The sequence below is a fragment of the Kwoniella pini genome, chromosome 4 (assembly GCF_000512605.2).
Source record: "Kwoniella pini CBS 10737 chromosome 4, complete sequence".
NCBI lineage: Eukaryota > Fungi > Basidiomycota > Tremellomycetes > Tremellales > Cryptococcaceae > Kwoniella > Kwoniella pini.
This window is the reverse complement of record NC_091719.1, coordinates 59,022-74,445: the sequence shown is the minus strand read 5'-3', so window position 1 is coordinate 74,445 and position 15,424 is coordinate 59,022. Positions and strand designations below refer to the sequence as shown.

Sequence of the window (15,424 nt, the reverse complement as noted above, 5' to 3'; positions counted from 1 at the left end):
TATCATACAATGCGCTGCATGCATGTTTTATGTTTAGTCTCTTAATTGCTTGTACCAATCTCAATCGATGCCACTGAGCCGCTCAAATATCTAAGGAGTGGAGACTCCACATTTACCATAGTACCCGATCGATCAGCATCTGCAGAGTACACTATCTAATCAGAGATTCAATCTTTCTTTTCTTTCTTCTTCTTTTCAAGGCTATTCAGCTGGGAATTACTGTAGATACACGTTCGACGAGGGCTATTAGAGCCGCCTGTCAGGATTACTCCTTGGGCTCCTACCTCATCCCACCCCACCCCACCCCAGTCTCCTCTGTAGTTCCCTCTTGTCGTAATATCGCTCCGTCGATCTCTCCGATACTCACACGCTTGCCACCTAGGATATTCATGCGAAGCGACGTCACTACCTGTCCATTCCAGGCCAACGAATCAACGCCTTCTCAACATTTTCATGTTATGATACGAGATGGCAGTGTCACAACGATTACACCAATGCTTGATATCGAAGAAGAATTTCATCCATCTTTGCTTGGGTTAGATTCGTTGTCGGTAGAAAAACAGAAAGATCCTTCGTCTACTCAGGCAGATGTAATAGAGGTAAAAGAACAGGTCAAATCAGTCGGTAAGTCGTCATCAGCGTATTACATCCTCTTTTCAGCTCAGTCGTGGATCAGAGTTCTGGGGGCACTCATGGTTGTCCAGTACTGAAAATTTGCTCTTTTACAGTCGACCTTGCCATCGATCAGGCCCCTCTATCAAATGTCACCCCTGATACTCCGGTCAGACCGCTCACAGCTCTCGATTTATTAGCAGCTATAACTTGCTCAATCCCATCACATCCGACGAGCACCGATTCTCAACCTGAAGCGATTGGAAAATCAACGGGAAGCGATTTTTCGAAGCATCACGTCGCACCGATAGCCGTAGCTCGAGACTTCGCAGATCAAGATCAAGCACAAATTGGCCTGCAAAACAACGATACGCCGAAGCTCCATGTCCGCACAGAAGACGACTTTCTCTCGTCAGAGTACAAGAGCTGTTCTGTGTTGTCAGAAGCGGCAAGTTTAGAAGATACTTTATCACTAGAGCGAAATATCAGGCCTCGCTCTGTAGTCAAGTTGACTAAATGTCGAATACCAGGTAGCAAGCGCTATCGAATGGCAATACGGATATATCGCCCCCCATCACCTCTTACAACAGATCACGAAGACACCGAAGATGATACTATAGAGACACACAGCCAAAGCAGCGTCCCCTCACGCGCAGAACCGCCCACACGTACTCAAAAAGACTTATCAGATGTATTTGGCCGAGAGATCTTAGATAAGATCGAACATCAAAGTAAACTAGATTCAACCGCAGGATCAACTTTTCCCTCAGTGCTAAGGGATTTATTCCCCGCTTTATCAGATTTCAATATGACTGTAAAGATCGTCAACGTTTTTAGACGACAACTGGATTTACCCATCCTCGATGCCCGGAGGTTGGACAAGATAGCTATGCGGAGATCCATAGCTAAAATGAGAGAAGGGTTGTATACGGAACTAATGGCGGCTCTGATATTACCATTGGCCCCGCCGCCCAAAGTAGTGGACACAGATGGGGAGATTACCAATACTGATGGGGAGACAGAAGCAGAGCTAGACAGAGTCACTCTGACACCTACGAACCTGAAGATCTTGGAAACGAAGTTACCGAAGAATTTCTCAGCTGAGAAAGGTCTAGTCAAGACTTTCCTCAATAACGACCATGAATATGCTTATGGGGAGAAGCTTGGTCATGTCATCTGGCAAGGCGGTATAGGCAGAATGAGAGGTAAAGGCACTGAGGGGTTCCGAGGACACTACAACACAGACTGCCAAACACATGTCTTCGTTGATCAGTGAGTGGAATGCCTCTTTCAGTGATGTCCACCACCAGCAATGGAAAGTTGATTTCCGTTACCAGTTCGAACATCCTCCATGGACTTGTACAATACCTTTACGCGAACCCTTCCGACGCTCTGCCTCCGAGACACCTTCGTACTCTGTCTTTACCCGCTTTATCTCTCTTGCTTCGTCGAGGAAGATACACACCCCCAGGTTCGCTTCACCTGGTAGCCTCCTCACCCTTACAACAAAATCTAGACCCTTTGGTTCGACTTGACTGGGAAGTATCGGTCTTGAAGAGGGTGGAGCTGTACGAGGATGAGATCATTGACACTACTTCCCTCAAGACGGTCGTCAAACCTCAAACGAAAATATCCGATCATAATCAGATAGGAATGACCAGAAGGTATAAGGAGCAGGGTGTAGACGAGATACTTCATCTGAAGATCTTGCAAGTGCTCAACGAAAAGGGACTCTTACCTAAGAAGGCGGATAGAAGCAGCGCAAACACGCTTGTACTGGCAACTGGTGATGCGAGAGGAGGACAATTCAATAAAGACGGATTTCCAGGTGCAGTGAGGGAAGCTCTCAAGAGGGGATGGAATGTAGAATTGTGGTCTTTCACATCTGGCCTCTCGAGAGCTTGGAAGGAGACTGCTAAGAGGGAGAAATGGTATGACATGGGCAAATTCACAATATGGGCAATGGACGATTTTGCGGAACAACTAGTGGAAGTCAACGAGGAGGAGTATTTGTAAACAGGTCCAGTGGATTTGACATGGAGCAATGCATTCCTTGCCACGTATCCCTATTCCATCACTCCTCATGCGTTCTTGATGTTATTCTCCACCTTCTGAATAGCTGAACCACCATCAACGATAGCTTGAAGCAAGAATGTGTTGTCTGCCCCAGCCATGACAAATCGTGCGTTGTCATTTTTCTTGGCGAACTTCTCCACAAGATCGAGCCGGTTGCTACGAATTGGGCAATCAGCAAGGTGTAAAGAACAAGTGCAATGACAATGATTCTGTGTGACGCAGGGAGGGCGTTTACTGTGACATCATACGAAGTGAGATTTCGACAGGGCAGTGATACTCACTGCAGTCCCCCGAACCCAACGGATACTTTCCTGCCGTTCACAGACACCTTTCTAGCAGCAGCCGAAACTTTGTCGAAAGCAGCTTCTACCCGTGGGTTACCCATATCGCCTGGGATACCCATACTGAATGCCAGATGATATAAGCAACGTGGCTCATGACTCGTACAAGGAAAACACTCAAAGCAATGAGTAGTGACTCACTCAGAGGTCAGATCACCACAGCCAATTAGCAAGACATCTACGCCTTCAACAGCGGCAATTGAGCTATTGAATACCAGCATACAGGCGGTGAGCTTAAACTTTGAATATCCTTCAAATTACAGAGATACTCACTCAACATCTTCCAAGGCTCTTTCAGTCTCGATCATACATATAACAGTCACCAAATCATTACAAATAGGGTTTGCGAATTTTGCAGGAACATTTGCGTATCTAAGCATTGGCATTGTGCCAGTTGCTGATCGTTCACCTAGAGGTGCAAATCTGGCATATTTGACCACGTTTGCTGCTTCTGCTGCTGAGTTGACATGAGGGACAATGATGGCCTGCGCACCTCCATCGAGGGTACGTGATATCCAATCGGAAGTATTGGCAGGCACTCGCACTATAGGCGTAAGTCTAAGCGCGAAAAATGTGATTTGTCAGCTCGTCGGCCGTTGATGGTACATGAAAGCTGAAGTGTAGTCAAACTTTGCTTACCCCAGACTCAAAGCCGCACAACTTAGCTGATTTGTGGTCTCAAGACCAAATGGTGAGTGTTCCAAATCGATCAAACAAGCATCATATCCTGCCGATTTTGCGAATCCCAATACTTCTATACTACTGACTATTTTGATCGACAAAGCGTGAGCTAAGACACCCGCGTCCAATTTTTCCTTCAATGGGTTAGGGGTCGCGAACTTTTGTGCTTGTTCGATTGTAGTGAAAGACATGGTGATAAGACTGCTGAGCGTGGAACGTTTACCGCAATACTATGTTATTGTTGAACGAGTGTAGTTATCAAACTCAGAGATTCTTCTTTATCAGCCAAAAAAGTTTGGAAGGTCTGATTCCAATGTATCCAAAATTCCTCACAGACAAGATTTCGCTCCTCACATATTCGATCATCTATCGGTGTCTTTTAATCTTCCGTATCCATCTGGTACCCGTCTTCCAGTTGGGGGTTCATCTTTTGAACTAAATATCTTATCGGGGGGACTTTCGGGGTTGACTCGGGGAACGTAGATCGTTCACCTCTCACGTAATCTTGATAACCGGTCCGATAACAGTATTTTGAATAGATGTCGGATTGTTTGATCAGTTGACCGAATCATCAAGACTAATCACTGCAAGATGCTGAGCAGTAAGCAGATTGCGTTTGGTCAGACGATCTATCCAGTCTGCTTCACATAACCTTACTGATGTGACTCTATTGAGAGGGTCGACTCTTGTCAGGAAATGTTATGACGTCACTGCCTTCATTCGATTTGGACGTCACATTGCTATCATATGAGAGTGAAGTCAGGTTCAAGAGTACTACAAATATTGGTATGGCTGATACATAAGATGCAATGAGTACAAAGCAAGTTGACAAGATTACTATGATCCGAAGCCAAATTCCGCCAAACCCATTTGATCCAAAAGTGACAGCTGGTTATACATCTCCATCGGGTTGATGTTATTCCCACTACCGTCAATCCCGATATCACTGTTGAAAGTATAGCCATCGAATTGATGCGCGCTTGTAGGGCCTGAAAAGGGATTATTTAATAGCCCTTGCACATCGATTTCTTTGTGTACATCGGTGTTCATTTGGTGTATTGGTTGAGGCGGTACCCCAGACTGAACAGGAATATTCATGCTACTGCTGATACCACTACCGGTATTACTGCTGGCGGTATTGCCAGAGATATTTGCACCGGTTCCTATAGACATCAATAGATCTGAGAATGATGCCAGTCGTTTTCTGACCTGGTTGTTAGGCTGCTGGTACGCCCACTGCTGTATTATAGTGTTTGACATCTCTAATAACCATTGATGATGCGGATCTTTCGATTCTTCGAACACCTTGAGGTGAATTATTACGCAACAGACTACAGCAAGCCGATCAACTTCAACTTATGTACGGAGATATTCACAAAGCTCACTCACAAGCAGCGTACACAGTTATCGACCAGACATCCAAATAATATGCGCCGTCAGGCGAGTTTAACCAATAGACGGCTTGTTCAGCCCGTTGACACAAATTCACCCATCTTTCTCTTGACGGCCGGAAGGAGACTTGATAAGGGATGGGAGTGGAAGGCCACAAAAAGACTCGTTGGAATGTGAACTACGCGAAGATGAATACAATATCAGATCTCTTGTAGTGCGATTGTCATATATGGTTACAATGCTTGGCATACCTCCAGTACGACGATGAAGAGATTCATCAGCAACGGAGCTTGACGAAGGACCAGCTTGATAGAGTACGGCCAACTCTGCGGTAATTTTGCCAGCCAGTTATCGATATCAGATTGAAGCATCAACAAGCTCAGGTCATCTGCAGATTGCAATCCTGATGGACTTGCTACCAAGCGATCTAGGTTGGGGCGATACACTGTCATTCTCACGAAAATCTCTAGGTGACGGAACAAACTTACGTGCCCGACCAAGGAGCAAACTCAAGGACGTGAATTCAGCCATGAATCTAAAACAGGGGAATAGTGGTTCTGTCTTGCTTGTCAAATCTCCATCTCGAATGCCATCCGCATAATGTCTGGGTAATGGAGCATCGCAATCCGCTGGGTCCACCATGAATGGCCGACCCATTCGAATAGCAGTCCTACAAATACAAGGTCAATGACAAGCATATCCAACTTGAGTTGAATTGGATAACTCACCACCTGTCCATACTGACACATGCTCCCCAGACTCTCAATCTTCTGTTCAGCTGGAAATATGGGACGTGAGTGGTCGCTATATTTCGATGTAAACCCTATCGTTTCCCGTAAGCCGGAGTGATCTGATGAGAGTAATCGATCGACTCACCAAGGCAAACCCCATTCTTGCGGCAATGCCAATGTTTTGCCAAACATTCTCGCTCGCATCTGCGGCATCGGGAGCACACAGATCTTCGCACATGCTCAGTAACACGAGCACCTGTATACTACCTAGACACCTTGCTGAAGCTACTCTCTGCATTTCGGGACCTAGCAACAAGCTGTGAAGGGAGGATTGCAGACTTCGTTGTATCGATTCGGGGACTTCTCGGGACCTCGACGCTATAGCACAGTGTAGCATCCTTACTACCAGTGGCAAGGGGGTTGGTGGTGTCGATTTCGGGTCGACCGGCGCGTACTTGTCCACATGAGCATCGTTGGCCTTGTCCGCTAACAAACTCTCAGATACCGATATCACCGGGAATAGAGGTATTATTTTGTCTCGACAGGTTTCGTATACTGAAAATGAACACTCATCATCGTAAGTACCTGCATATGTTCACTTGAGCAGGCAACATCCTTACAGCTTATTAATACGGTTTCCGCGCCCAACTCTTGCATCAATTTTGCTTGAACCATACTAACCGTGATCAGCGCCGGTTTCTCCGACTTCCCCGCCGATGATTCCCCTTGCCCTATAAGCAAGCCGTTCTGCTCCAATCCTCCTATTGACCCTCGATGCAGGTCGTACCGATCATCGATTCCTCGTAGCCTGTCAATGATATCGCTCGTTTGCGGGACATGTTTCCATACCAAGATAGCCAAACTGGAACTACCTAAATACCTCGGTTCGTATCCTTGCGCTCGTAACAACGATGATCCTCCTTTCCCTGCCCCCTTGAATAAGGTTCGACGGCGCGGTCGATCATCCTTTGTATGTATGTGTCAGTCTCAGGTGGTTTGTTGTAAGCGAGACTAAGCATACCTTGGGTGCAGCTGAAGATTTATCGCAGCTTTGCTTGAGGTCTATGCATTTTTTGCATCTGCCATCGCCTGGAACTGGAGCGCATCTAAGCAGGTAAAGTGTTAGACACTCTACTTATTATTACAAAAGCACCCACTTGATTCGATGTTCTCGGCAATACTTGCAAGCTTGATGCTGACGTTTATTACCTTGTTTATCCGGTTGGACCTGCAAATCGACCGTTTGGGCTCGAGATCGCGTCCGCTTAGACGGTGATGATGACCTTGAGCGACCCATAGTATAATGCTTATCTGTGTTAAGCGGATCAATGGGTGATCATTTACTGGTTTGAAAGGTGTACTTTCGGGGTTGCAGTCGGGTGTACCGATAAGGGTCTTTATGTCCCAAGAAAGGTGGAGGAGTGTGAAATGGTGATGGGGATCTTGGCGCATTCAAAACGATCAAAAGGTCAGCTGATAAGTAAAAGCGTATTGGTGATGTCACGCCGAGATCACTTACCCGAAGAATATTTGTTGCAATTTAATCCAAGACCTGTCATTGGTCGTAAGTCAGGGTTTTACCAGTGTTCTTATCGGTTCGAACGGACCGGACCTTTTGATGCCTACCCCACATAGCCCAGGTCGCAGGAAAGTCCCGTCGCCGTTAATCAGAGTTATCAAAAAAATCCATCGGCGATTCAAGGCAAGTGCGAAATTAACTAAAAGAGTAATTTACGTAAATCCTTATCAACGTGACTTTCCAGTTCCCCGACGAACCCCGAGGTTAGCTGTCGGGGAGACCAATCAATCTTGATTTCTGATAACATCCAGTTCATCCCATGGATGAGGCGACTACATATTTATTGACGAATTTGAGTTAGTCCAAAGATATTCCCTCCCATTCTCATCAAGAGACACATCAAGAGACGATTGGCTCTGAAGACTTTCAACCTTGTCAATTGTACCCAGTAAACGATTTCAAGGACACATCATCATGGCTGAAGAAAAAACACATGTCGACGTGACCACGGCACAGGAGGTCCCATACGGTGACGAAACCTCCAAAACACATGGTGTCATCGTTGACTTGGCCGCCAGGGCCCATTACGAGCACGTCGAATACACTGAAGAGGAAAGTAAAGCGGTTTTACGCAAAATCGATTGGAGACTCATGCCCATGCTGATTTGGATTTGTGAGTGGCCAACCATCCTCGAAACGGTGATAGTTGGGCTCATACTGGCTTCGTCTATTCAGACGGTCTGCAATACGCCGATAAGCAGTCTTTGACCTTTGCTTCGTTGATGAATATCCGACAAGATATCCATCTAAACCTTAATTCGCAAGAATACTCATGGTGCGGGTCAATCTTCTACGCGGGTTATTTGGCCGCTCAACTCCCCGCGACTTACCTCATGAAGAGGTTGCCAATTGGTAAATTTATTGCTGTCAATATCATCGCTTGGTCCATCATCCTCGCATGTCATGCTCTGGTACATAATTATACTGGTCTGCTCATCTGTCGTTTCTTCTTGGGTTTGTAAGTCGGATCACTGTCTTATGTGAATAGGATGTGACTGATCTCCAAGCACAGCTTCGAAGCTTCAATTACTCCCGCTTTTGTCCTCATCATCTCCATGTGGTATCGACGCAGAGAACAGGCTGGAAGAATGGCTCTGTTTTTGGCGGCTAACGGTCTCGCTACTATCATCGTCTCCCCTGTTGCCTACGGTCTTTCTGGTCTCGAGAATCCTGCCATTCCTGCGTGGAAGGTACTGTACATCCTTGTAGGTTTTGCCCGTCAGTGATGAGACCACAGGGACAGCTCTGACTGTCTTTCTGAATAGTTCGGACTACTTACATTCTTCACCGGAGTCACTTACTTCTTCACATTACCTGACTCTCAGATCAAGGTCGGATGGTTGACCGACCGTGAAAAAGCGATCGCTGTGGACAGAATCAGTGAGAATGCTCAAGGTATTGGAAATTACGTCTGGCAATGGTACCAAGTAAAAGAAGCTTTCCTCGATCCAAGAACTTACCTGTACTTCACGTTCTCCATGTGCCAGAATATCCCCAATGGAGGTATCGGTACCTTCGGATCCCTTATCATCAACGTGAGTTATCTCGCATCTAAGCAGGTTTCGCTTGTGTAGTTGACATGCTTTAATTGTACAGTCCTTTGGATACAGTAAACGAATCTCGCTCCTATTCAACTTGCCTCTAGGAGCTATCGACATGTCCTGCAAGCTCATCATCATGAACTTGTCAGATCGATTCAGAGATCGGACTGCTTTCGCTATTTTTGCCATGTCTTTACCTTTCATCGGTGGTCTTATCATGCTTGAAGCCCCTCAAACTAACAAAGGCGTACTGTTGTTCGGATGTGAGCTATATCTTTCAAGGTTGACCAGGTACAAGGCAGCTGACTTCGTCGGTGCTAGATTCCCTCAACGGTGCTGCTGGTACTGGTTGGGGTCTTCTCATGACATCTCTTTCTGTCAATACTGTAGGATATACTAAAAAAGCCACAGCTGGGGCCGTTCAGATCATTGGTGAGCACTATTTGGATCAAATGGAAAGAAATGCAAGGTTACAGAACTAATCCGCATACTATTGTTAGCTTACGGTATCGGTAACTGGATTGGTCCACAAACTTTCCAAGCGCACACTGCTCCTCACTACAGAACAGGTAAAATGGTCTTGACGATCTTTTACGGTCTGGCGATGGTCGATTTACTCGTCTTGAGATTAGTCAATTATTACGCTAACAAGAAAAGGGACAAGAAGGCCCGAGAAGACCCATCCAGCATGATCCAACCTGAGGATGCTGCTGCTAGGGATTTGACTGATAAAGAGCAGCCCGGTTTCAGATATATGTTGTAAAAGCATCATCAGTGCCCGGGTTGTAAACCCTCCGCCAAAAGGATTGTTCAAGCCGCGGAGGATCGGTGGAATCACCCAAGTTATATGCTGTTCATCACTAGAGAGCCACGAGTTGTTTTCATTCTTCCATAGTCGACCTATATACCAGGAATAGCGGTACACGAGGTACATTTCCGCCCTACGTTCGAAGTCCATATACTATGCATGCTTATTGTTACGATACCTTTGATGAGCTATCACATTTGTCTACCCGACAAGCCCAAAGCTGCTTACGAAGATCTGGATAATTGCAGTATTGTCCAAACAGACCTGCATAGTCTAGTTGCATGGGATGATCCGAAATGCGCCACATTCACTTACTGTATCCGCTTGGCAAGTGCAGTATCGTATCCTCGTAGCTGAGCTACTTGGGATCTCCGGCCACATGCAGCATAGATCAAGCTCAGCGAATACATGTGCTGTGATAATGCTTACAGACAAAAGACAAGGAGGAAAACGAAGTATTATGATTTGTCTTCCTTATAAGGCTTGTCTTATTCCAAAATTCGGCGACATTCGCTGGAACGCTCCAGGCTGATTGACCTACCACTATTCTGCCTTCCTTCCGTGGAATTCCTTTTCGTCTCGTCTGATCAGAGAGCCTGGATGTATCCATGTCAAACCGAAAGGGCACGATCTGTTTTTTTCCAGTTCAAGAACAGTGTGCTCAAGGTCAAAGACCCCTTTTTGCAACGTGTGAGAGTAGGAGTTAGCCAAAAACGACGATGGCTCACAAGCCCGAAAATATGGGGCAAATATATCATGCATACAACGCGGACTTTCGATAGCTCATGTTCAATTTGATGCATGTCATGCATCGTTGTTCAATCAATGTAGGAATCGTCGGGTAAACGATAACCATCGTAGATACCTTTCATGACCTGATCGACTAGGTCAGTCTATCTCGGTTTATCTTTTCCGTTATTTCCCACTCACCAGCCACCGCCCGCCGTCGACGTTGATACATGTGTCATTCATGTACATTCCACCTTTACTAGCCAGAAGTATTATAGGAGCAGCAATCTCTTCGGGCAAACCAGGGCGACCTGAACCATATCCTGCTGAGCGTCGTCGTGTGAGATATTCTGGCATGAACACTTACCCATCGTACTTCGCTTCACCGCTTTAGTTCCCATATCGCCTAAGATGATATTTCCGTTTGCATCCTTTGTTGATGTCATTTCTGATGGGAAAATACCTGGACATAGACAATTCACTCGTATTTTCAGACTAAACCAGGATTAGCTTGACAATCCATTGATTACGAACAAAATGTTGGGCCCATGGGATACTAACGGATGAAGCCGGCCCGCTAGCATAGATGAAAGGTGTATAACTCCAGCCTGTCTCAAGGTCAGTAACGAGGATACAAGGGATGACTGGTCTTTTTCGCGCTCACTTTGGAAACACCGTATGTGAACGTATTGTTACCTCTGTACCAGAAAAACAGTCAGCATAATTGATGAAACAGTGATTCAAGCACATACCTTTGAGGGACCAGTCCAGCAACAGATGATATCATGATGACGTTCGGATTAGAGGATCGGCGCAGTAAGGGGATTGCAGAGACCGTCACATAATATGGTCCTGTCAAGCAGTAAATATGAGCAACGGAGTTTGTGGTCGAGGTATCAATCCAGGCTTACCGTTGACATTCACCTGATGAGTCTTAATCCAGTCTTCACTATTGCAGTCGTCAGTATATTATCAAATAAGTGATTGAAGGATGCAACACCAACTTTTCAACCGATGCCAGAGTCTCGTGAACCTTTTCAGCTTTCCACAATTTATCCCAATCAGCAGGCTTTTTGAGGAGGAGCAAGAACAAAGCTCACGGTCAGACACTTCATGCGATGGCGTCTTGAAGAGTATAGATATACCAGCACAGTTGATGACAGTATCCAGCTATTTTGCTATGTCAGTATCCTCAAGCAAGGTTTTGGCAGCACGCAGGAAAGCTCACACAATGCACTTTTCCCTCCAACTGCTTGAGAACTGCTTCAGCACCTTCTTTTGTCGAGACATCGCCCTGAACAGTACTTCAAGATTAACGACATTATTGAATGACCCCTATGATAAGGCTGACTCATCTTATGATATCCCCTCCTATATCCGTAGCGGCTTGTTGAAGCACATCCAGTCTTCTTCCAACAATAATGACTTTCGCACCGTTAGCGACAAAAGCTGAGGTCAGACCTGTGTATCTCGACGTAAGCATAATCAGTGGACATTGACACAAGATGTGTCTCACTCCGCCCTATACCACTACCGCCCCCTGTAATCAACACGGTCTATTGCGAAATCAGCTTCTATTGTCTACATGTGCATCCAGCTCGCCAGGTGATCACGATCTAGCACTGACCTGACCCGCGACTGAGAACAGGTTTTCTATCTTGAATCGGTCTGAATCTGACATATCGCTTCTCGAGGGTGACAGTCGCTTTCGGTACTCTGCTAGGTAGAAGATTGACATCTGATGTGCTGTTTGAAACGATTTGACAGATGTTATTTGTCTCGGTTGGAGACATCGGTAATTTTCGGCTATCTTCGACGCGTTCACTATCTTGACATGACGGCCGGAAGAGCGAATCTCGGGGGGAATTCTCGGGGAGAACCTCGGGGAACAATGGCCTGACTAGATCAGATGATATGGTTTGTGGTATCAGCAACGATCGAGATAAGTCTAGGGAAGGTTTGGCAAATTTGGATCAAGGGGGACGACCGGGATTAGATGGGGAATGTACCTGGAATTGATCCAAACCGTATGAGCTCAGTGGACCGGAAAGCCGAGCCGCCGCAGAAAATTGCACCGAATCGGATTACATTTCTTGTAGCACCGACACTGAGGGACATGATCGTCTTGATCATCAGCCCCATGGCTTGAAAGCATGAATGCCTGAGCGAAAGCAATATGCCTACGCTGTTTGTAGGGATCTTTCCACAGCTAATCACAATTGGACCCGGTCTGAGCAAATACGGGCAGCTTGTGACATGAGGTATTTCAGAGCATGCTTAAACGTCGACCAGCTTTGATGTGACTGTGTAGCCCAGAAAGAATAAAGGTCTATGCTGATGATGTGATGCATATGTTATGTATATATCTATGATGCTTTTGAACTCCACTATGATTACCCCTTCCAACTGAATACAAGCCGCTTAAAGTTCGGCTACACATTCAATTTCGATGGAGGCGTTGGGTCCACCTGGTAATTTACCGACTTGTACACAGGTTCGGGCGGGTTTAGGATCAGGTAAGAAGGCAACAAAAGCCTCGTTCATGGTGAGCATCTCGTTCATGTCTTTGAGGAAGACTGTGCGAGGCGAAATTTGACGTTAGCTTGATCGTTAGATGCGACAGAGAAGAGGAAGCTCACCAGTGTATTTGACGACTTTGTCTAAGGATGATCCTGATAATTCAAGAACCTTTTGCAAATTTCCTAAAGATTCACGCTACTCGTCAAAGAGAAGACAATCAGCCTAAGATGAAAGAGATATCGCGCGTTTTATTCTTACAACTCACAGTAGCAGCTTTGATTTCACCCATCCCAACTTGACCGGAGCAGAAGACGAGATTTCCGACCTTAACGGCAGGACCTGATAGACGAGTACGGTAAGCGGCTAACACGACGTTATTTCAGCAAGAAACGAAAACGTACTGTTGTGGGGTTTGATTGGGAATTGGTCGTTGGAGACAGTGACTTTGGTAGGTGCGGACATTTTTGAAATAAACTTGTATTTTTGTTTTTGGATAATTGGAGTAGGCTAATAAATTTTTCGATACTTATGCGGAAAAGATACATCTCAGCAAGTGATAGCTATATATATACGTATTCCACAATTAAGGGTGTATCACTATGTACCCAATCATTCCGGTCAGATTACCGGTTGAATGATAGCGGCCTGAATCAATACCAGGTTTCGACCCTGAAAGTTCCCCGAGCAAGATTCGGAATTTATATCGGGGACAGATAACAGCGCGCTGGTCTCGTTATCTCCCTTTCGCTCAAAAGGTGAAGCCACTAAGTGTCGGACGTTCTGATATGGGGGTCCCCGATGTCCAACCGAATGCATTCCTCGGGAGCTGACCAGGTGGGACGGGGGCTGATAACGCATGATGTGATGGGATAGAAGCGATAGCCATTTTACCAGATTGCAATAGCCCAAATAAAGATATATAATACGCTTATATCATACGTATTGGTACTCCCACAAGTTTTTAACACTTAATACATTCCAAACTTTCCACCATGGCTGCTCCTTTCAACCCACCCACAAACTTTTCAGAAAAGCCCGAAGTTCCCCAATGGCAACCACCTCCCGCTCCTACCGAAGATTTGGATTACGCTAAGCTTCGCTCCATAGACTTGTCTTTACTCGACTCGCCAGATCCCAAAGTTCGAGACCAACTTGTTGAGACTGCCAAGATCGCCATCAGAGATGATGGTTTCTTATATCTAGTCAACTACGGTATAAACCTCGAGCAAGTGAGTCTTGTTTCCCTTCCCGATACTTGAGAGACGGAAACATACTAATTTCACATCCAATAATAGCTTCACAGGCAGTTCTCGATCGCTCAATACCTGCACAGAAATATAACTGAAGAAGATAAAGATAGGTTACATTGGGATCCCCAAGGTGGACTTTACGCTGGATACAAACCTCCTTTTGGCTGGAGAGTGGGTTCATGTCCCACCTAAGACCCATGAAATGGGCTGTAACGTTTCATTGATACCATGGCTAACTGTATTTCTTACGCTACTCAGACGGTCAAAGGAAAATACGACGGTATCACCCAATTCAACTTCTACGAGGAAGAGTACAAATCTCTTGATAAAATCCCAAACTGCGTTCACCCATTTATGGATGAGATCACAGCCTTCACCGAATACTTGACCCAATCAGTCAATAAAAGATTATTAAGGCTTTTGAGTTTAGTCTTGGAGATGCCAGAAGATTACCTATGGGATAATGTGGAATCCAAAGGCTCCACACCTATCAATGAAGGGTATCTCAGACATGCTTTATTCCACCCTTTCAAAAACGAAGAGAAGGGTATGGGCGAAGGTCTAAGAATGTTTGGCCACACCGATTTCGGCACTACCACTTTACTGTTCTCCATTCCAGTCACATGTTTACAACTGTGGGGTAGAGACGGTATCTGGAGATATGTCAAATATTCGCCCGGAGCTTTGGTTGTCAACATCGGTGATACTCTGGAACGTGAGTCAATGCCTATGGATAATAGTCGGAAACGAGCTGATGTCTTTTGTCCCATAGTTGTTTCCGGCGGCCACTTCAGAGCAACCAGACACAGAGTACACAACCCTCCCCCATCTCAAGAGACCTACGAGAGACTTTCTATCGTGCTCTTCAACGGCTCAAAAGGTGACCTCAGAATGCAACCATGTTGGGATTCTCCACTCATAAAACGAGAGGGTTGTTTCGAGTCTCAAGGTGCTTACAAGGAGTTCAAGGTACTTCAAGACAAAGGTATTCCTATTCCCACCAACAAGGAATGGAGAGAAATCTCAATTATCAACACTCGACATCCAACTGATGAGCCCGAGAAAATCTTGAAAGAGGTGGAGGTTTCAGGTGTCAAGTACATCGAGGTGATTAACCAAGGTGTCAGGGTGTTACAGCCTCTATAGAAAGAACTGCCAATTAAG

At 45.7% G+C, this 15,424-nt stretch overlaps 7 protein-coding genes across 7 annotated transcripts; 3 read left to right on the top strand and 4 right to left on the bottom strand.

Annotated features, from left to right (window-relative positions):
• Positions 1-494: 494 nt before the first annotated feature.
• On the top strand, positions 495-2,628 carry I206_103029 (uncharacterized protein; the record flags this gene model as incomplete). Its single annotated transcript, XM_019153731.1, has 3 exons — positions 495-624; positions 729-1,884; positions 1,950-2,628. 3 exons carry the CDS (start codon positions 495-497, stop codon positions 2,626-2,628), a joined length of 1,965 nt encoding a protein of 654 aa, XP_019013892.1.
• A 65-nt stretch (positions 2,629-2,693) lies between these two features.
• Positions 2,694-3,901, bottom strand: I206_103028 (uncharacterized protein; the record flags this gene model as incomplete). Its single annotated transcript, XM_019153732.1, has 5 exons — positions 2,694-2,844; positions 2,970-3,092; positions 3,171-3,233; positions 3,303-3,587; positions 3,669-3,901. 5 exons carry the CDS (start codon positions 3,899-3,901, stop codon positions 2,694-2,696), a joined length of 855 nt encoding a protein of 284 aa, XP_019013893.1.
• A 646-nt stretch (positions 3,902-4,547) lies between these two features.
• I206_103027 (uncharacterized protein) lies at positions 4,548-7,130 on the bottom strand (the record flags this gene model as incomplete). Its single annotated transcript, XM_019153733.1, has 9 exons — positions 4,548-5,041; positions 5,100-5,280; positions 5,354-5,529; positions 5,591-5,772; positions 5,831-5,925; positions 5,979-6,388; positions 6,454-6,799; positions 6,855-6,939; positions 6,991-7,130. 9 exons carry the CDS (start codon positions 7,128-7,130, stop codon positions 4,548-4,550), a joined length of 2,109 nt encoding a protein of 702 aa, XP_019013894.1.
• Positions 7,131-7,826: 696 nt separating this feature from the next.
• I206_103026 (uncharacterized protein) lies at positions 7,827-9,716 on the top strand (the record flags this gene model as incomplete). Its single annotated transcript, XM_019153734.1, has 7 exons — positions 7,827-8,025; positions 8,088-8,370; positions 8,425-8,617; positions 8,678-8,947; positions 9,009-9,216; positions 9,275-9,385; positions 9,454-9,716. 7 exons carry the CDS (start codon positions 7,827-7,829, stop codon positions 9,714-9,716), a joined length of 1,527 nt encoding a protein of 508 aa, XP_019013895.1.
• An 863-nt stretch (positions 9,717-10,579) lies between these two features.
• On the bottom strand, positions 10,580-12,171 carry I206_103025 (uncharacterized protein; the record flags this gene model as incomplete). The annotated part of the gene is made up of 13 exons (XM_019153735.1): positions 10,580-10,636; positions 10,692-10,801; positions 10,858-10,985; positions 11,052-11,098; positions 11,155-11,188; positions 11,243-11,342; positions 11,402-11,439; positions 11,495-11,531; positions 11,591-11,660; positions 11,719-11,784; positions 11,890-11,951; positions 12,007-12,046; positions 12,118-12,171. 13 exons carry the CDS (start codon positions 12,169-12,171, stop codon positions 10,580-10,582), a joined length of 843 nt encoding a protein of 280 aa, XP_019013896.1.
• Positions 12,172-12,911: 740 nt separating this feature from the next.
• On the bottom strand, positions 12,912-13,472 carry I206_103024 (uncharacterized protein; the record flags this gene model as incomplete). Its single annotated transcript, XM_019153736.1, has 4 exons — positions 12,912-13,066; positions 13,130-13,205; positions 13,276-13,349; positions 13,412-13,472. 4 exons carry the CDS (start codon positions 13,470-13,472, stop codon positions 12,912-12,914), a joined length of 366 nt encoding a protein of 121 aa, XP_019013897.1.
• A 530-nt stretch (positions 13,473-14,002) lies between these two features.
• Positions 14,003-15,406, top strand: I206_103023 (uncharacterized protein; the record flags this gene model as incomplete). The annotated part of the gene is made up of 4 exons (XM_019153737.1): positions 14,003-14,239; positions 14,306-14,431; positions 14,519-14,975; positions 15,033-15,406. 4 exons carry the CDS (start codon positions 14,003-14,005, stop codon positions 15,404-15,406), a joined length of 1,194 nt encoding a protein of 397 aa, XP_019013898.1.
• Between the last annotated feature and the right edge of the window lie 18 nt (positions 15,407-15,424).